This window comes from Amblyomma mixtum, chromosome 1 (genome assembly GCF_055824585.1).
Source record: "Amblyomma mixtum isolate Tamu chromosome 1, ASM5582458v1, whole genome shotgun sequence".
Lineage (NCBI taxonomy): Eukaryota > Metazoa > Arthropoda > Arachnida > Ixodida > Ixodidae > Amblyomma > Amblyomma mixtum.
This window is the reverse complement of record NC_143012.1, coordinates 319,102,563-319,124,425: the sequence shown is the minus strand read 5'-3', so window position 1 is coordinate 319,124,425 and position 21,863 is coordinate 319,102,563. Positions and strand designations below refer to the sequence as shown.

The following is a 21,863-nucleotide window of genomic DNA, read 5'->3' as shown; positions in this document are numbered from 1 at the left end:
ACCCTATCGTCATCTGCTCGCCCTGAGTAGCCAGGATGGCTCCCTGTTTTCGCTGGGGCAGTTGCAATGAAGAAGACAGTGCGCCAGTACCAACGACGACGAAGCGATTTGTGCGTCCTCCGATACCGGCAGCCGCGCGCGCGGAGAGCTCGAGCTCGCTCTTGGTTCTGTTCTGGTGCCGCCGCTACTCGATCAGCCTGTGCCACCGTTTGGCTGCCAGCACCTCCAGCTTTCCAATAAACCCCTCTTTACCGCGATGCTTTTCGCGCTTCTGTCTATGGAATCTGCACGTACAGCTTGTGCACATCTTTCGCCCACGTTACTAGACACTCACTGTTTTCGATGGCAATAAGAAAGAGAATGCTGTTATCACATAAATGCAGCTATACCTCAGAAGAACTTCTTTGTTTCGTTTTTCTTTCGTGATATCACTCTGAACAGAGATAGCGTGCGGGCATGGTTACAACTATGATACAAGCAAAGTTCGTTGTCGCGTACGGTAAAAGACACTCTCGAAGGGATCTTGACGCATTTCTTACGGTCCCGATGTAAATGTCTGCTGCTGTTGGGCACCAGACACGAAACTGATGTCCTAAGAAATAAACAAATACTAGACATGAACATGACCAAAAGTTACAAAGTGATGTAACAAGTTGAATCGATTGAGAAAGCTTAAACAAGATGAGCGAAACAAACAAGCTTAGGCAATTATCTTATTCCTTACTGTGAAGTTTCTTAACGCAGAACTAAATTGCTTAAAGCCCATACGAAACATTCCGAAGTGAAATGCGCATTCCAATGCAGCGCGAGCGTATGTAAGCCTAAAAATGTAGAAAAATAAACACTTCGCTGTCACCTGAACAGCTTGGATAGTTGGTGAACTGTGCAGAACGTGCGTACTACATGCTATATGATTCCCCTTGTGCCCATCTTGTGATGTAGTAAGGAGAAGCTCTTTCTTCTGTTGTTGCGGCGGTCTTCAAGTCCTCCTCTTGATGAGTGGCAGTTCCGGTGGGCGGCAGTTACGAAGCGTTGGCCCTGGCTGTCAACATAACACGATGAGAGTGCTGCCGCGACAGCTTTTTCACACTACGACGCAAATGGTTCTCTGTGTCAAAAAACAAACAAACAAAAAACAAATCTTTCTGCTGGCTCTATCTTCTCGGTTGTAGCGTGTGTAGGTAATGGTAAAAATTACAACTGACGAGGCGTAGTTCTCAGAAGCGCTCCAAAGCTTTGATGAAGTGACGCGGACGCTGAAACAGAAGGCACGTCCACGACAACTTGGGAGCCTTCCCATGCTCTTTAATAAACTAAACCCTTTAATATCGCAGCACGAGAAATGAATAAGAACAGCATTTACGATTTGCACGCGTAGGAGCAGTGGTTCCAAAATCATTTTGCTTCTCCGGTCATACCAGAGAGCAGATGAAGAACTGCTCTTTCATGAAACTCAAGAGAGGGTTGATGCAGAAATTCCCAAAACAAATTGAAGATACCTTCAGCTTTCGTTAAGTTTGTAGCTGAGCATGAGTTATACTGAACAGTTCTTTTTTTCTTAAAAAGAGAGGAAATTGAAAAATCGACAAAGATACTGCAGAAATACTACCTTCAAAGAAAGCAGAAGGTCATTCGGATGACTCCGATGCCTAGTTTGGTAACTAGAAGGGCACAGACATCAGTAATCTGGCAGAAATATTAATAATTACGTAGCAGTGCGGCTTCGAAAAGGAGTGCGAAATGTTCAGAGAGTAAGTAGGACAACGAGTTAACGTAAAGAGCCGGCTCGATCGAACACAAATTAAAAGAAACGTGCTCATAGTTGAAACAATGAGTTTAACCACCCTAGAAGTGGCGAAATTGTAACCAATGATGCAATTACATGACAGGTTTTCGTGTATTATTATTTCAGGTTAGTGACACGCCCCAGCGGGTTGCTGACTTTGGCGTTTAGGTGCTCATACCAAAGGCCTGGTGGACGCACTTCGAAGTAGACCAATTGCAAGAAACCCGGGTGCTGTGCGCTATAAGCGCACGCTAGAGAAGCACACATCATCTAAATTCGTCCAAAGCCTGCCAAACTGGCGTCACTCATAGACTATGTGCCTCTTTGGTGCGTTCAACCCCACATTTTGCAACTTTTTTGATTTCCCGCCAATAAAAAAAAAGTTCTAGAGGTACAACTGTTAAGCGTAGAAAGCTGGGCCAGTTGTTCCCGAGGGAACAACTGTTCCCGAGCCGACAACGCAACCTGGAGTGCTTTAACGTCAACGACATATAAAAAAAAGCTTAAAATTTTATGCCCTTTACAGAATCGGTTTTAACGCGGCAGATAATATGCAATATAACAAATAAAAAAACTTCACGCGAATCAAAACTGTATGTGGGATGCATAAACTTCTTTGATGCGAGATAAAATCGGCGACGAGACATTCAGGCAATGTTAGCTGGAAAGATATTTAACTAAATGCCTCCAGGGAACACAGAGCGCCTGAGAGTTTTTTCGTACGAGAAGTTTTTCTCAGTTGTTCATCCTAGGTCTTCGGTCGCCTTAACCAGACTTGCCTAGAAATTCCGAATGATCTACATAAGTGCAGCGTATAGCTACCACTGTCGCTACGAAGCCAGCCACTCACGAGGAGACGTTATCAGACTGCAGGCATTTGTTATTGTGGCCTCTGCTCCATAAAAAGTATGGGCCTTGAATTTATGCTATTTGCGAATGCTCATAGCTTTGATAATTTAGCCGATTCTTTTGAGAAAATGCAGTCACACAAACTATTAACATGCAGTTGTATCGCTTCGTTAGTCTCCAGAGATAACAGAAAAATCAACTTCGATTGCGATTAAGTTTTTTTTTTCCTCGTCTGTTGAAGCAGACATCCGAGGAAATGAGGGCACTTTTGACACGCAGACTTAGCCGCGACAAAAGAGCTACTGATGGCAATGTGGAAGAAGTGGAACGGTTTCCCTATTGTAGCTTGTTGCAACTATAGTGAACTTACAGTACCCACCGCGATACAGCAACCACTATATGCAAAAATAAAGTGGGATTTATATAGAAAAAACAGCACCGGAAACTCCGATATGTTGGACATAATTTTCTGGAAAAAGCGTCCCGCAACAAATACTACAATAAACGCCATAATTTTGATTGAAGACCAATGCGACACATTTAGACAAATCACGAGTGACTGCGCTGTGACCATATATGTACACATTAGGTGCTCCTGATATCAATTGATTTTATTTATTTATTTCAGGAAAGCATTTGATAAGCTCATATTCAATGAAAGAGTACTTATAAAACGTACACATTACGACAGACACCTTATTAAAGCTAGTTTTGAAAGAAATCTGGCATTATTAAGTTTTTTGTGCCTGCATTTATTAGATGTACTGCTGCAACAAAAAAAAAAAAACAGTGACATGGTCCATGCTGCGTTCATTGGTGTAGCAAAGCGAAATAAATAATTGCCCTCGGCAAAGTCCTAAAAGGAGTTCTTTTAGGAAAAAGCGGTGCCAATATCAAAATAAAAGTTTTAGAATACTGTCATCACGGAACCATGTGACAAAATCGACATGAAAATACAAATGCAAGCGAAGAAGAAAGAAAGTGATAGTGGAATCAGCAAACAGATAAGATCAGTAAAGTTGTAGTTACCAGAGTAATTATTAACGATACGAAGGAGCGTTGAGGAAAATTCTGAAGCCAGCAGGGAGTTATAATGCATTTGGTGATAATCATAGTACATCGACATATGTCAGGTACCATAAGAAGTTATATCTGATTTAGTGCAAGCACTAGCACTCACATGTTCTGTCATTCGCAGGCTATCACGCACACACACAAAAAAAAATCACTGAGCACCTCTCAAGTCGACTGCCATCAAGGCTTACAAGGCACTGTTTTATTTTTTGAGAGAGACTGCCTTGATTGACAGATTGTGACTATTCCCCGTTCCTTCTCTCTTCCCTTTTTAATCACCTCATTCCCTTCCCCAGTGCAGAGTAGCCAACCGGAAACCCTTCTGGTTAACATCCCTGCCTTTCCCCTGTCTCTGTATCTATCTACAACATCAAACATTTTTGTTCTACATTCACATTCTAGTGAATATGACTTGCATGGACACAGCAACCTCGACACTTTTGTGAGCAAGGAGAGAGATTGCGTGCGACACGGTTCGCTTTTTTTTCTTTTTGATCCTGGGCTATTTAGCACCGGACAAAAATCTAAGAACTGTAGTCTAATTTCTTAGAACGGGATTGCTTGGCCGCAGCACTGGTGGCATGGACAGAAGGCTTAGTTTCATGAACGAACATGCCATTTTACAATAAAAATCGAGTATTTAATAAACCGGCTGGGAGAAAAGCAATTCTCTTGAAATTGAACTGTCAAAGCAAACAGCGCAGCCTAATTAATTTTTTTTTTGTCTTCTCTGAGAAGGCTTGCTGGTTGAGAGCAGCCAAGGTGCTCGTGGTAAAAATTAAGGTTACCTGCGTTTGATCATCAAAAAGAAAACAGATGGAGTGGAGATAAGCAGAGACGGAATTGTGCTCAGGAAACGGCACAGCAGATCGGGCGACTCACCGTGGGGACGCCAGCGGACAAGATGTAGACGCTGCTGCTGGCAGATACGCTTCTCGGGAATTGTTGCTTGTGCGGCTTGAGCTGTGACGGTAGGGTTACCTTCTTAGCCATGGTGGTTGTTGATGGCCCGGAGCCGTCGGCTCCTCTGACAGAGTTGCGCAGAGTAGTCAAGACTTGAGCAATTTCCTGATGCCTCCGGTAAGTACGCACTTTCGGATGATACCCAGCCGAGAAGAAAGGGCTAAACTCACGCGAAGGAACAGTACAGAGGATTCAAAACAGTCAGCAAGGGCCACAATATCAACAGGACAAGACGACTAGGCAAAGATTAGAGCATCAAGTATTTGCGAACCCGAAGAACGAAGCGCATGCGCTAGCGAATATGCAAATATCCGAGAGTGTACTTCACTGAAATACAAGACTACGGCGACCTCTAGAAATTAATCCAGTGAAACACGCACTGACGACATTGATAAGAAGACGACGACGACGGCGATTAGTTGGTTGTCACTGTACACAATTCTCGTCTACAATACACGTGACTACAGAAACCCGCTGGTAATGAATACGAGCGATTACGAGAAGGTGCGGCTTCTAAGCTAGTGATGTCACGTGATTGGAAGACCCGTTCGAGGGAGAAGGTCCAGCCTTCGGTGGGGAACGCGCCCGACTAGTGACGAGCTTTACGAATGATGAGTGACCATATAACTCTGCCAGCAGACAAAGATGGGGAGATGACGGAGAAGAATACAACGTACCACGCAACACGACTCACACGACAATGTAAAAGATATATCGACCCTGATGACACCGAGCGGGCAAAGGTTAGATGCTAAGACTTATGCAAGAGCGGCGAGCGCTTAGCCGAGCATCAACTTAGATGGGACGCCAGGTGGATTGGCATTAAAGTGACCTCACTCTTGCGTAACATCTCCAGAGTCGGGTTGCGCGCGGGCGTACCTATCACGACGCGCCTGGGGGACCACCCGGGAAATCGGCACGCACTGTCCCAACCGAGGCTGTTGAAGCCGAGGTCGACAACTAGCTGAGGACTCAAACAGGTGGCGCCGGTCTCTGACAGCCAGACGCAGGAGCCATCACTGAGGGACACATTGTCGGCGAGAGACAGCGCGTGCCGGCTCCTTCCCTCGACGGTGCGGCGAAAGTGGCTCGCGCGCGCTGACTGCTCGACACCGGGATGAATGGGATTTAACTCTGGCGCCAGACCACGCCGTAAGAACTACGATGACGACGTCGACAACGACGAACGGGCGGCGATGGAGGCGAGACGCTTTGCGGAACACGGTGAGCGGTTTTTCTTTCGGTGTTTACACGGAGCGGGCTACCGGCGGCACTGAAACCTCCCGCGTGGCGGCGCGGTCGTCGGAGCGCAGCTCTTCGCGCCGGGCAGCCTTGGCGGCGCTTGCGTCGGCCGCCCTCCTCCTTCTTCACCTCCTCTCCTGCTCTTGGTGATCTTTTCCTCTCACGCGTCACATACTTGGCGCCACGCGTCCTCTCCCGCTTACCCCTCCGACCCTCCCGCATCCTCCTACCCCACCACCACTGGATTCTCATCTCTCCATCTCTTTTGCCCTTATGTATTCGAGGATCAGCGGTGAGGCGCAGTTGGCAGAGGGAGAACACCAAGTACACAATAAATAAATGCACACCAAAAAAACACAGCCGACGGGCGAGGGAGAAGCTGGATCCTCATGATTCGGGATGCTGTCTCGGGAAAGTGAGGGTGCACTTAGGAGAGGGAGGGGAGGAAACTGGGGCGCGACTGTGCTGGCTACAGCGAAACGGAGGATGTAGATGGTGGGGCCAGCGAGTGCGGCGTCATCGCAGGTGTGATCTTGGCCCGCTTTCAATTTATGCCGTAGCTCCCGGGACGAGGCGAAGAATAAAATAAGCGATGTGCGTTGCTCCCGCGCAGGAGGAGGAGTGCGAGATAATTTCTGTTGATATTTTCTGAAGACGTTGTCGTGGAGGGAAATCGCAAAAGTGCTCATCAGGCAGCACGCTGTGAGAACAGTACCACTAGGAAGCAATGATTTGCTGCTATCACGTGACAAATGCAACATAGGTGACCGAAACGAAACAACCGACGGGCGAACCAAGAATGAACAGCAGGTAAATAAGTAAACAATGGTGATTCATGACTTACATTCCAGCCCTGCCGTCTCTGAGGGCCATTGATGGTACGCGAAAGCAATGAAGCGACCGTGTGGGGATCTCTCTGTTTGATGCTTCGTATCAAATTGCTGCCTTGTAAGGTATCACAGAATAGAGCAAATTGAAGCGATTCTTGAATGTTTATGTAGCTTCAGGCACGGCCACTCCTGAAGGAAATTGCGACTGAAGATGCCAATCGACGAAACTTAACGGCATGATCCCTAACACAAACAGCAAAGATATTCTATGTGGAGCAAAATCCTAAACTGCTGATGTAATTGCTGGGTGTCGACAAGCGGCAAGTACTAATAGCGAGATTTTTGCGCATGTTTGTTTGTTGCGTACAGGTAAATTCCATTTTTCGAAATGTTAAAACTTGGCACCGACTTGATGGTACTTGTGTTTTGTTTGTTGTGTTCCGCCTTTGTAATCTGTACTACCCTTGTGTCACTCCTATCTTGGTCCAGACCGGACTGATAATATCTCTAATAAATAAATAAATAATAATAATAATAATAATAGGGACGAAATGCCTCCTTATACTCTCGACCATGTCATTATGTTTACAGAGAAATTACAAGGATCTTTCGTTTTGGTACACTGAAAAGAAATACATATGCATGCACGTCTTAACATCGGATTCTAATTGCGCGGTTATTAGATGCACAGGCCAGTGAAAAGGTGAAAACTACCAAATACAGTCATACTTCTTGATATGGACGCTGCTCATGTAAACCGACAGCAGGCCATCTTCCTGTCTTTGTGTTGTATTTCCTGGTCGGTCCAAACTCCACAGTCAAGAAAAAAGAACAACATTGAGACGGTGTGTACCCGAGGCCATTCGAAAGCTGGAAGCATAAAAAAAAAATGATAGGAAGCCAAGATAGCGAGCAGCCAGCTAGCGTTTCGGAGCAATGCAGAGGATGCGAACAGAACGCTGCACCGCACAGCGTCCTGTGGTCTTCGCAGACGTGCTCAGCACGTGAGATTTGTTTACGGATGTTGGAGCCGCACGGACCGCGCTTTGTGCGGCGAGTATGTGCTACCTAGGTATGAAGGACGCCACCAGTAGCTTTATTCGCGTATCCTCCTTATTTTTTTACAAAGAGAGTTACTGAGCAAAGGGCTTTTCACTCTAATATAAAAAGGCAATTAAACAACGAGATCTTTTGATTCTTGCTTACTGATTCGCATCGCGACAGCCTCTTCTCTCGGTATTCTTTCAGCTGCACTGCTCCCGCCTACCTCACCGCCTCGAGGACATGTTGTGCTCTGCGCGCTTCTGTAATCTTCATCGTTTTTGGTCGTGTATTTAATTTAATTAAGTTACTGCCCCAAGACGGCTAGCGAACCAGAAGTCTCCTTCGGGCGAACCACCAAGGTGGCTCCTGTAAAGCTGTGTCTGTTACAAAGATATAACGCGTGTGAGGAAGCCTACGGTAAGAAAAAAAAAAGCAGCCTAAATATGAGTCATTATTCCTGTAAAGCTGTCTCCGTTGCAGACATATGATTCATGTGAGGAAGCCTGGAGTAGGAAAACAGAAGAATGTCCAGAAAACAAGTCGAAAACAAAAGACAAAGCGAGTAGAATCTTCAAAGCTTAAATTTTATATACGCTTACAACAGTGAATATTATCAAGATGATGATAAAAATTTAAACGGAGATAAATAAAATAAAGTATGTGGTTTATTGCACGCATAGCTGGCGCTCACTGTACGTGCCCGATGACGGTCTGAGTGCTTTGTTGACATCTTATAAAGGCGTGCGAAATTCAGGAAGTTGAAATATTTTGAGCTCAAAACCAGGTGATAAGTTAGAAGGAAACATGGCTTTTGCACAACATGTGGCTTGGTGCAGCCGAAATGGGACACCGATAAAACTGCGTCTTTAAAAAGAATGAAAAGGCACTTTTATTTCCTATCAAAATGAGTTGAACAAGAGAACGTTGAAGTAGCGGCTAAAACGCAAGTTGTCCAAAATCATCGAACAGAGAATCAAGGAAGCGGCCGATGAGCCGAACACTGAAGCTTCCAAGGTATTCACTGCTAGTGCAGAGTGCTGTACTGTGTGCTTTACTTGATGACTGCTTTTCCCTACTAAAGAACCGCCGAAACGTCCCCGAGAAATATACGCGTCTTCCAACACACTAATGACGCAGCAAAAACCATACCAAACGCCAAAAGTGTGTAAAGCTAAACATATCAACATGTGACAAAACATGTTTTTTTATAATGTATTCATGTGCACCCTTTGTCAACAATTCAGAGCTCTGGAGGCTTTGCACTGGAGCGTGCCGTGTGGCACGTTATGCATTCCCGGTGTTCATAATGTACAGAAGGTAAAAGGAGTTCTGGTCCTTCCTCGTCTGAATGTTAAGACTTCCGCGAATACTACAGGAGCGCCACTACACGGCTTAGAAGCAAACAACCTCGGCTATAAACTTTGACAAAGGCTGTACATGCTGCCGTGATATCGTTAAGATGGCGCTCACTGTTCACGCGACGATTATGTAATTATATGGCTGGGCAAAGAAAGAAAAGAAACTTAAACGAAACTACAATCAGTGTACCCCAACTTGCAGAGTACAATAGCGCAATGGCCTCGGGGTCTCGTTTCAAATTAGTATTTTGGAGCCATGCCACTTAAATCTTTGCATCACCGTTAGCTGACGTTAGCAAGAAAAAAAAAACTTAACGGGATGATAGTTTAGGTGCGGTGTGTTGATTATTACGCACTTCATAACAGTTACCAAACAGGTTCGGCACAGTCATTAGAAGAAACTGCTGTCATTACATTCTACTTAGCTTGTCCAAAAACATGACGCGATCTCGCAAACGAGCTTCTAGAATACCTTTCTCTCTCAAGAAAGAGAAAGTATGTTCTATAACTGCATCCAATTCCCTGCAGCAGCGGTTCCGGATGTCTCCGCTCCATGCTGAGACAAGCAGAAAGCCTGCGATAGCCCATATGTTCACGACGGCTTTGATGCAGAATCAGTTTCAAGGAGTGCTATTCGCATTACGGTAGTGATAGCGCTAGGGAGAGCAGTTATTCAAAAAATGAAAAAGAAGGAAAATTTGAAATGAACCTAGGGAAGAAGCAGAAAACAAGGGGGCGGGAAAGGAACCAGGGAGGCCCCGAATGACCTCTGGGCCAAGAGCTACCCCGTGACCCAGCACAGGCGACCTAGTTTCGCGGAAATACTCCCTGCTCCTACATGCGACCTGGGCCGCAGACGATGGCTGAGAGGCAGTAGCTCTCCATCTTCTCTCAAAGCGCGGCTCCCCCTCCCCCATCATCTCCCCTTGCTGTTATTTGCCTTTCAATTTTTTTCCCTCAGTCTCTCTCATCCACTTACAGCTCTCGCCCTCTTTCAAGCGTCCTCCCTCTCCCTGCTAGCGCTTGTATTCACTGCGCGTGCGCGGAAGAGGAGTCGAGCGCTGTGAGTGAGAAGGGGTCCAGCTACAGGATCGGCCGGGGAAGGACCCGGTTCGGAGAAAGCGAGCCGCCAACCGATCGATATCCTGGCCGGGGGAGCATAGAGGGGGGTGAGTGCGACATCGCACAGACAGTGGCCGCACCTATCACGGAGTCCGCGCACGTGCCAGACGCCGCGAACCGGTGTTTAGCACGCCGGGATGACATCACGCGGCCATAGACGCGCGTCTCCCTGCACGCGCCTTGCGGAAACAAAACATGTACGACAACCGCCAGAGATCATCACGCAAGAGTCTTCTTTCGTGTAATGCGATCGGATGCGTTGCTTGGAGTTGTTGCGCGTTCGTAACATTACGAGTAGAGCGGTGGGCTGTCCTCGTGTAGCGAAGTTTTTTCGAAGGTTAACACCGTGCGTGGAGGTTCACGAGCCTTGTCACATGTACATTTCGTAATATCCAGCTATTTAACAATCCAGCAGCGAAGTAGCTTCTGTGCAGCTTTTCGCTTCCTTTGTTGTGTAGAGCTGTCAGCCATTGCATTTGAAATGAGAATCAGTCATGCAAGCTCTGTAAGGTTGCACCACTCCGCTGTGATAAGGGCATTGCCGTTCCCTGAAGTGCGGAAAACAATGACCTCTTGTCCATGCTTTAGCCCTTTGTACGAGACAACGATGCAAGGAAAATAATGTCTCTACTAGCAGAGCTACGCTACCCTAAAGCCAGCCGTGGCTGCCTGATGAACTTGTTGGGAATAAACTAGGCTGATTTTGCTTCGCTGCGTCTCAAGATTCGCGCACCCGCACATTCATTGCTCAAGCTCGTCACCGATTTCCCATTCGTGACAGTATCACAGTCATGAATCTACCTTACCTAGAATGCGGGGAGCTCCCTCTGCGGAACCTTCCCCAGCGGGACCCAGAGATTATCAAGACATGAGAGGACTGGGGGATCCTGCTGCGCTAGGAAGACCCGGCTTTGCAGTGCTGCTTGTGTTATGGACTCTAGGAACATAAACACTTGAGTGCAGTGCGGTGGTGCGGAGACCCAGGGGCGTGCCCCCGAATTCCTTTGTAATAATAAAGTTTCTTCTCTCTCTCTTTGAGCATGTGCGTCAACAAGACAATGATCTGCGGAGTCATGTGCAACTGGCATCGACTTGACACGCGACTGGTTTCAGGACCGGACCCCTGGCTTCAATTCGTTGGCGGTGCGAATGAATGGCGGACCTAACCGCTTTGCAATCGGTGCAGAAATAGTAACTTTCGTGGCATTTGTACAAATAAGTGTCCCTCTTGGTGTACTGTCCACGAACACAGCAGTAATCAGACCTGCTTCGTTGATAATATTGCCACACTGCTGACACTCGGCAGGCGCCGCCTGGTGGCCGCACCTTGTCTCCCAGCGCGTAGCCAAGCGTCTTCTTTGTCTTGCGGCTGTGCTTCCCGCTTCCTGCTGCGGTTGTCGGTGACAATATATATAATTCATAAGATTTCAGTTGCCACTGAGTACTTTGTGTCCTGTGATCTAATTAGCGTCAGTAAAGAAATAAACGATCTCGCAAAGTATGTGGAAAATCTGAAATACGAACTCAGAGCTGTCCTAAGGAAAATAAAAGAAAGTATCAAACATTGTTGCGTCATTGCGATTGCGTTAAAGAAGTCCCGAATGAAATGAAAGAGAGCTTCACTTCAATAATTATAGAAGAACGGAACCAATAATTATACATGGCCGCCGCGGTGGCTCAGTGGTTAAGGTGCTCGGCTGCTGACCCAAAAGACGCGGGTTCGATCCCGGCCGCGGCGGCTGGAATTTGTTTGGAGGAGAAATTCTAGAGGCCCGTGTACTGTGCGATGTCAGTGCACGTTAAAGAACCCCAGGTGGTCGAGATTTCCGGAGCCCCTCACTACGGCGTCTCTCATAGCCTTAGTTGCTTTGGGACGTTAAACCCCATAAACAAACCAATAATTATACAAGAACTGAACCTAAACTACCGCCGGCAAAGTGAGAAGGTAGGAAAAATAGAAAAGTAGGAAAATAGTAGGTAGGAAAATAGAAGGTCAAACAATTTCGGGATACGAGGTGTCCTAGAAGAAAGTTACGTAGTTACGTGCTTGACGTTGTTAAAACAATTGGGAGAGTGCTTAACGGGCCAATCGCAGATTCAGACATATGCGTATGCCATCAAGTGCGGATATTAAAGTCAGAGGGGAGGAATATGGTTCTTCGTTTTGTACAACGTACAAAGAAAGACAAAATCCTACAGAGAGCAAAAGTACAACAGAAATTGATCATTGAAGGTTTCGAATACAGTAGAGACAGAAAGCCAGTGCTCGTAAACGACCATCTGACTACATTTATCAAGGAACATACTGAATAGTTCTGTGATTGCTTAAGAGTAGAAATTAAGCTAGAAGTTTCTGTGGTATGTTGTAATGCGGCTGTCCCATTGATATAAAGTGGGCCAAGGGAAAAAACATAATGAAACCGTGATTCACTGGTGATTCGCAAAAGAGAATAGGCCAAAGGAAAAGAAAATTTCAGGAAAATTCTCACGCTGTACAAATTCCAGTATAGTCCAAAAGTACGAGAAGTTTGGCATTTGCTCCGTCTTAAGAAAGACGAAGAAAAATGTTATCATAATATATTCAGAAACGTTCAAAATCATCCTAGGAAATTAAGGGACATCATAAAGGACGAGTAGGAGCCAGGAGCCAAAAAATATTTTTAAAGATGACATTCGTGTTCCTGGAACTGGAGTCTCCGATAAAATGAATACACAGTTTTTTTAAAGATAGGCTAGCATGAAGAGGAGCACGCAGAATATGTAGTTAAACAGTAAAATATTTGAACCATCATGCTTGTTCCACTGCGTCCTGAAATGTACAACGTAATTCAAAGACAACTGAAATTGTCGCTGCCGAAGGGAATGGCATAAAAGTTGTGCTGATAAAGTACGCTGCAAATATAAATAGCACAATATCATGCGGCATAATGCACAGGATGCTTCAGCTAGCAAAATTTCTTGGTGATCTAAAAACTGCTTAAATCTCCCCTGTCGATCCCTCTATCAGACAGATGATAGAGAAATAAAAACATATATAGAATACATAGATTACGAGAACGCATTTGACTCGGTTGAAGCCTCAGCAGTTATTCAGATATTATGGAACCAGGATGTAGAAGAAGCATACAAAAAACTACTGGAAAATATTTGTACTGGATTCACAGTCATTACAGTCCTTCATATTAAAAACTGCGCAAACAAAAACAAGGACCGAGCAAGAACACAGTAACACACACAAGCGCAGACTTCCCACTTTTATTCGAAAAGATTGCCGTAGTCTTTTTATATCCTCTGTGGATACTATCAACATACCCCAAAACCTTCCTAACATTTGAAACACGTGCGCTTATCTCCTCTGAACGTCCCAAACAATTCACGGTAATGGCCAGGCGCCTAGCGGCACACAAGTGACTCAGAAACATGCGCAAATTTTACCTAAAAAAAGACGAAGATCGTGAGTCACGTGCCTTGTCCACGACATGTCGAACACGCCAAGAAGCACAGATAAAACAACGAAATGAAAACATAAACATGGTAAAAGGCAAAGGAGAGATCACTAAAACCTGAGCAAAAAATGCGAAACCAACAGGAACGCGGAAAAACAACTCTGAGGCCACTACATTGGAGCTAAAAAAATAAAAAATAAAAAGGAGCTAAAATTTTGTTTCATTTTTTTTTAATCTCATACCTCAATGAACAAAAGCCATCTAAAACATGAAACAAGTCTAAAGTGAGAACCTAACCATAGAAAGCTAAAAGGGTGACATGAAACAAGTGTAAAGTGAGAACCTAACCATATAAAGCTAAAAGGATGACGCATGAACCTTACAGGACTAAGAGGAAGGCGAACATTTAACCATGACGGTATGCATTGCTCCCTTCTAGAAACTCAATTATCAGACAGGTGAATTGACGGCGTGCTCACACATCGATATGCGCTCTTGGCAATAAAAAAGGCCTCAATTGATTTATTCCCAAATGAAAATTGGGTCATTGACCAAGTCAAAAGATGAAAAATGACGTTTCGGGTCCCATACGGGGCCCTTGTTCACAATAAGGCTGTCACAGAAGAAGGGATGGTTAAATACGCTTCAGAATCTTCTGCAATATTTTCACGTAAATATGATGTAGCGTGCCCTGATTCTTGTTTAGCGTGTTGGCCGTTGTCTGGATGATTAGGGATTCCAGATGCAGTCTTGCAGATAGGTTTATTTCCGTCGCCAAGATTTCCACCTCATCCCAGCCTATCTCGTGACCAGTGGACAGCACGTGCTCTGCAACTGCATTTATTGCTGCGCGCTTGTTTCTGACGTCGCACTGGTGCTCCTTCATGCGCCGCTGGAAGTTCCCGGTTTCCCCAATGTAGACGGAGGGGCAGTCGCTGCAAGGTATCCGATAAACAACGCCAGGGAACTTGGCACGTGGTAGCGGATCCTTCACGTTGACCAGATCGGCTCGCAGCTTGCTGGTTGGCACGTGTGCAATGTGCACTCCGTGTTTACGGAAAATCCTAAAAAGGGCCTCGCTGATCTGACGCACGTAGGGAATCGCAGCACGTTTTATCTTTTTTTGTCAGCTGTTGTGCTCCTCGTGTGTAGGTGGCTTTCTTGGTGACTTTGCTGGTAAAATTTCTAGGGTAGCCGTTTCGCTCAAGATCGTGATGTATAAGCTTCATCTCGTCGCCAAGGCTGACCGGGTCGGAACAGATGTTTTTAGCACGGTTGACAAGTGACGCAACCACTGAACGCTTGTGAGCCGTAGGATGAGCGGAATCAAAATCCAGGTATCTCCCCGTGTGCGTTGCTTTACGGAAGACGCTGAAGGCTAAGCGATGCGCATCACGTTTGACGAGCACATCCAAGAACGAGATCATGCCGTTCGCTTCCTCTTCCAAAGTGAAATTTATGGATGGCTCTACGGTATTCAGGTGTTAAAGGAAGCTGTGAATATGCTGCTTGTTTAAAATGCAAAAGCAGTCATCAACATACCTCAGAAACACCTTTGGACGATGTGTGAACGAGTTCAGGGCTTTCTGTTCAATAGACTCCATTGTCAGGTCGGCAGCCGTGACTGAAATTGACGCTCCCATTGCGGTTCCGAAGATCTGCTTGTACACTGTGCCGTTGTAAGTAAAATACGTATTGGCTAAGCAGAAATTAAGCAATTCGCTGATCTCGCTGACGGTCAACGGCGTGCGATCGGGAAATGAGGGGTCGCTTTTTAGGAGCTCCTTGCAGGTTTCCACAGCAAGATCGACCGGGACACTTGTGAACAGGGAACATACATCAAAGGACACGAGCACATCGCTTTCTTCGATGACGATATCCTTGACTTTTTCAATAAAGTCTTGCGAATTCTTGATGTGCGTCCTGTTTGTCCCACCAACGGAGCCAACACTTTGTGCAGATAACCGGACAGACGGAAAAGAGGCGACCAGGTGAAATCCACGATTGGCCTTAGCGGAGTTCCACTTTTGTGAATTTTCGGCAAGCCATACATTGCCGGAGCGGATCCATTAGTGCAAAGAAGCCTGTAGTACAGCTTTCTTTGAGAAGGCGGAAGACCACTGAATATGTCAGACAGGACCACTTGCAAGCGGGACTGTATTTTCGACGCAGGGTCCTTAATGAGCTTACAGTAGGTTGTCGCGTCCTCGAGCATCTCTGACATTTTTGAGTGGTACGCAGACCGGTCAAGCACAACAGTCACATTTTCTTTGTCTGCGGGCAGAATTGCAATATCTTCCTTCTTTCTCAGCGACTCGAGGGCCTTCCGTTCACCTTCGGAAAGAATGTGCTCACGGTGCTGTTTTCGCATGCCTTTAAGAACACCGACCGCATTCATTCTGACATCTTCTTGTACGTCTTTATCAAGAAGACTAATGGCTCTTTCCACAGCGCAAATCATCTTCCGCGTATCCGGCGGTTTCCCCTGATTGAAATTCAAGCCTCGGCTTAGCACCATTTCTTCGGTGGCACTGATGGTGTACGATGACAAGTTTTTAACCTTGAAGACTGGTCCTCTAGACTCGTTCCTTTTTTCCCCCAGCAAAGTGCATAGTTTGCTTCTTTGCGAAACTTCGTGCTTTTCTGTTATGCGCCTCGCTTCTTGGTTGGCAGCTAGTTGTACCTCCGCGTAGATTTCTGGCATGCGGAACTCTAGTTGCCGCTTCGCAAAGAAAGCCTCCTGGCTCCGTATGGGACCCGAAACGTCATTTTTCATCTTTCGACTTGGTCAGTGACCCTCCCGCTTTCGCAAGGAATTCAGCATCTTCTAAAAACGCTCCACAGTCGCGTTTTGCGCTCTTCGCGCAGTGAATGGCCATATTGCTTCCTGATTTGCTTGACAAATTGCGCTCATGCTCACTCGCCCTTTCATTAAAGCAACGCCCTGTTTGGCCGATGTACAGTCTTTGTCAAACGTTTAGAGCCCAGGGGGTTCACTTTCAAGCTTTATATTGGGACTCCAGGAGCATTCATGGAAGTCCTACCTATTGCAGGAGGCAGTACCAGAAATCTTCTTATGTCTAGGAAATTTGGAGCGCTAGAGATTCATTAAGAACGATACAGTGTGGCTCAAAAGAAACCCCCTGGGCTCCAAACTTTTGACAAAGCCTGTACGTCTGGCCACACGATAAGGGAACTTGGTAAACGACTTCAGAGGCGCATTGTGTGTACATTGTGCTGCGGCTTACTCTGCACTCTTGTCACCTACCTTCACTATTCATCATGGCGCACACCCTAGACAGCTTACACGGTGCCGAAAGCACAAGCCGGACACCATATCTGCCTGCAATTTTCTTTAGATTATGCGACACGCGATGAATGTATGGTATAACGCATACTGGTTTCTGTTCCTCTTCTCTGAGTCTACGGTTCCCTTGTTTAATCCTTTGTAGCAGGTCTTCGCAAACACTAGAAACTAATCGCCGCGGATAACCTGCGGCATACAGTCTCTCTATCTGCATATTAAGGCTGAATTGCTGATTATGCAAGCATGACTTTTCAAGCGCAGAACGGCAAGCTAGGTGAACAATTGCCCTCTTCACTAACTTCTAATGAGCACTGTCATACGGAAGGAACTGCTTTTTCAATCGCGGATTGTAGGATCCACAGATATTTGAGCTTGTGAAGTGCAAGCTTACATCTAGAAACTGAATCCGACGGTCCTTAGGCAATTCATACGTGAAGCTAAGTCCTGTTCATTCTGCTTTGAAAACATTAAGGACGTTGCTAACAGATTCGGAGAGGCCAGACGTGGAAGGGAGGTTAAGGACTAGGAAATCATCGACATGTCTAAACGACATATCTTAAAGGCAAAGTTCTGGCCAAGTAATCAGAAGAAGTGAAGACTGTTATCCGCATTGAGAAGATGTCTGACCTGGATAAGATCTGCTGAGCATGGGCGATCTCGAATTCCTTGCACGTACCACATTTTCCGAAGTAACAAAATTTTTCACAAGTGACGCACAACCTGCTTTTCGCGCGACGCACGTTAATATCCGCAGTATCCGAAAGCACTGGGATGAATTCATGGCACTAACTTCACCTTTTCTTTCTACGTTTGACGTTTTTGTACTAACGGAAATTAATATTTCAGCCGATATTTTCAATCAGTATGCAATACCAGTTTACCAAGCAATTTCTTGTACCCGACCTGCAATAAAAGGGGGTGGCGTCGCAGTTTTTGTGAGAGACAGTTGGACTGTCACAGAGCTAAATTTTGACTTGCAGCAAGCAGAAGTAGTAGCATTGCGTATGAGCACGCCAGACCTATCTCTGATACCCTTTTCAGTATACCGGCCACCCTGCTTCAACGGCAGGCTCTTTTTGGCCGAACTTGACAACGCCCTCTCAGCCCACTCGCATGAAGATTATATCTGTGTTATAGGCGATGTTAACATAGACACCTTTCGCCCTTCTAGGGCTCTGGTCTCAGATTATCTTGATCTGTTATCAAAATGGGGACTGCAACCAACTTTCCAGAAAGCTACGCGAGAAGAATTTCTGTCGGGGCAACTTGTCGTCTCTTGCATCGACCACATAAATATAAGAGCTCCGAATTCTGCCCGACAATCTGCTATCGTCGAAGCAAAACTGTCAGACCACTACTTTGTCTGTTGTTCTTTAGCCCGGAAATCGAACCCTCCAACAGTAGATAGCGGTAAAAAAGAAATATCCATCTGTGATCCGAAAATCTTTTACCGACTGGCATCGGAATACGATTGGGAATTGTTCTTGGAAAACGTGCCCCGGAAAGACATTTATGATAAGCTTGTTGAACTACTACAAGAGTTTAAGAAAGCGGCTACTCGCGTGGTTGAAATCAGGCAGCGCAATAAAGAAAACTCATGGATGACCTTAAAAATACTATCAGCTATAAAAGAAAAAGATTTGCTCTGGGCCCAGTCGAAAAGGGCACCTGCATCTATCCTGCTACGGTCCAATTTTAAGGTTGTAAGAAATAAAGTAAACGCAATGATTCGTCAGGCTAAAATAGTACATTTTCGTAACAAGTTCAAGAATGCAGGCTCTGATACTAGAAAAACGTGGTCTTTGATTAACAATCTACGAGGTGTCAAAAGGCGCGGCAATGATGGTAAAGATTTTGTGTCGTATTTCGGCACTGATGAAGAAGAAATAGCTAATGAATTCAACGGGTTCTTCTCGCAAGTTTCGGGCAGTGCGCAACGGAATCCCTTATTTTGTACTCTGAAGAACAGCACAGTTGAATCTGCACACGTACCTTTGCTAAGTGAGGATGAGCTCTGTTCAATTATTTTTGGTCTTAAACGCAATAGATCTGTGGGAATAGATGGCATTTCAGTTGATGATTTGCGAACCTTGTTCGACATACTTAAAGGCGTGTTGCTGTCGCTATTCAACAGCATTATGTCAAGTGGCGTGATCCCGGTGAACATGAAAGCGGCTATAGTTAGCCCAATTCACAAAGGTGGTGCACGTAATAGGTATGAGAATTATCGTCCTATTTCAGTCTTGCCCTGTTTGACTCAGATATTAGAAAAATATCTGCTGTTTGCAATGACAAGTTTTTTAGATAAGCACAAAATCCTGTCACCGTGTCAGTATGGTTTTGTACAAGGTAAAGGGACGGAAATGCTTTTGGAGGATTTTTCTGACATGTTAAATCGTTCTTTTGAACGTAACCAAGTGGTGTGTGCACTGTTTCTGGATGTCAGCAAGGCTTTTGACAGCGTGTGTCACAGTGTGTTATTGTGTAAACTGTCCAGGTTAGGCTTCCGTGGAGTGTTTCTTTCGCTTTTGGAAATTTTTTTTTTACTGCAGCGAACGCAATACGTTTCCATTGGGCGGGCAGAGAGCGCTCCTTTGTTAATTAAAGCTGGTGTTCCTCAAGGTTCCATAATTAGTCCCCTGTTATTTAACGTCTACGTGAATGACCTTTCAAACTTTGTTCCTGTAGGCCTGTATCAGTACGTTGACGATACTGTACTCGTAACCCAGTCACCGAACTACTCTGACTCAATTTCTTCTCTTCAAGCTGCAGCAACAATTTCTATGGACTGGTTTTCAAACAGCCTAATTAAATTTCTAAGACTCAGCTTATATGCTTTCACAGCCTGATGAAGAAGGTAGATTTAAACCATCACCTGTTCTTGCACGGATCTGATTGTTCCCAATGTCAATGTGTACCCTTGAGCTATACAAATACTGTGAAATACCTAGGATTATACTTTGACAGTGCTCTTTCACGGAATGATCACTTGTCCCACGTTTGTAAAAAGCTCCGAACCGTCTCCTGTGTGCTTTACAACATCAGGTACTACATGCCGCTTTTAATACGCAAAGTTATGGTAAACACCCTTGGTTATAGCGCACTGCGCTATAGCATAACGATTTATGGTCACTGTGCAGTTCGCTGGAAGTGCAGGATTAATTCTATCCTACGATCTTTGTTAAAAAATATCGGCTATGATTTAGGCCTTCCCTCCAATTCTGATCTCTTTAAGGTATTTTATCTACCTAATTTTGATCGCCTTTTGATGGAAACGATCGTCCTGAGACATTTTTGGCTTAGTGACTATAAGATTCCGTATGTTCCCACACGGTCTCTTCGACCGAAGGAACCTTTTTGTATTCCCCAACGGTCTACAAGATATGGAAGGCGTGTAAGAGATTATTACGTTCCCTTTCACTTTAACAGGTTACCTCCAAGTGTTCGCCGGGCAAAAACTAAATATAAAATAAAAAAGATGCTGCGATACATTATTTAGAGGGTTTACGGCATCATACTCATGTGCTCTACCACCTGCCAAGTAAATCCCGTGATTTCATTGGTTACTTCTTTATTTATTGCATTGATCTGAGGTATTGTCTTATCACTTTGCTTTTTCTTCCTTGCAATTTAATCTGATGAGGATTTTTTTTTCTACATGTGACATGAGTCTTGTGTCTATTTTGTTCTCACCACCATACTAATTTGATGTCCGTTATTTTTAATGTGCTTTTTTTTTTGCCTGTGTGTATGTCTGCGCGATTCCGCTGCCTGTCGGGCTCTGCCACTCAAGCCCTATGAGGCTTTGGCAGGCCGGATTTCTGTACATTTTTTTAATATTTGGCGCAATAAAGTATTATTGTTATTATTATTATTATTATTAAACACGCGCACAACATGAAGGTCACCAAGGCGATGTTTCATGCGTCGGTCAAAGCAAGAAAAGAATATACTACACAAAACAGGTGCCACGGAGGATCCTATGCAGATGCCACTTTTCTGCACGTAAAACTGCCCTTGATGGCATATCGCAGTCGAGCTTAGGTAAAAAACATAAGCTCGACTGCGATATGCCATCAAGGGCAGTTTTACGTGCAGAAAAGTGGCATCTGCATAGGATCCTCCGTGGCACCTGTTTTGTGTAGTATATTACTTTCTTGCTTTGACCGAGGCATGGAACATCGCCTTGGTGACCTTCATGTTGTGCGCGTGTTTAGATATGTCGATGATTTCCTAGTAGTCCTTAACCTCCCTTCCACGTCTGGCCTCTCTGAAACTGTTAGCACTGTTAGCAACGCCCTTAATGTTTTCAAAGCAGAAGGAACAGGACTTAACTTCACGTATGAATTGCCTAAGGACCGTCGGGTTGAGTTTCTAGATGTAAGCTTGCACTTCACAAGCTCACATATCTATGGATCCTACAATCCGCGATTGAAAAAGCAGTTCCTTCCGTATGACAGTGCTCATTAGAAGTTAGTGAAGAGGGCAATTGTTCACCTAGCTTGCCGTTCTGCGCTTGAAAAGTCATGCTTGCATAGTCAGCAATTCAGCCTTAATATGCAGATAGAGAGACTGTATGCCGCAGGTTATCCGCGGCGATTAGTTTCTAGTGTTTGCGAAGACCTGCTACAAAGGATTAAACAAGGGAACCGTAGACTCAGAGAAGAGGAACAGAAACAAGTATGCGTTATACCATACATTCATCGCGTGTCGCATAATCTAAAGAAAATTGCAGGCAGATATGGTGTCCGGCTTGTGTTTTCGGCACCGTGTAAGTTGTCTAGGGTGTGCGCCATGATGAATAGTGAAGGTAGGCGACAAGAGTGCAGAGTAAGCCACAGC

General features: G+C 45.2%; 1 protein-coding gene across 2 annotated transcripts in view; it reads right to left on the bottom strand.

The window, feature by feature from the left end:
* The window catches only part of LOC149372630 (sodium- and chloride-dependent glycine transporter 1-like), a 143,894-nt gene that overhangs the window by 86,207 nt on the left and 35,824 nt on the right, over window positions 1-21,863 (bottom strand). Inside the window, exon 1 of one of the 2 annotated variants that reach the window (XM_089567157.1) lies at window positions 4,592-5,938. The exons of the other annotated variant lie outside the window; for it this stretch is intronic. Coding sequence (XP_089423283.1) covers window positions 4,592-4,702 — 111 coding nt within the window. The 5' untranslated portion in view covers window positions 4,703-5,938. Of the gene's footprint in view, window positions 1-4,591; window positions 5,939-21,863 lie in introns of those variants that run through there. 2 annotated transcript variants of the gene reach the window in all.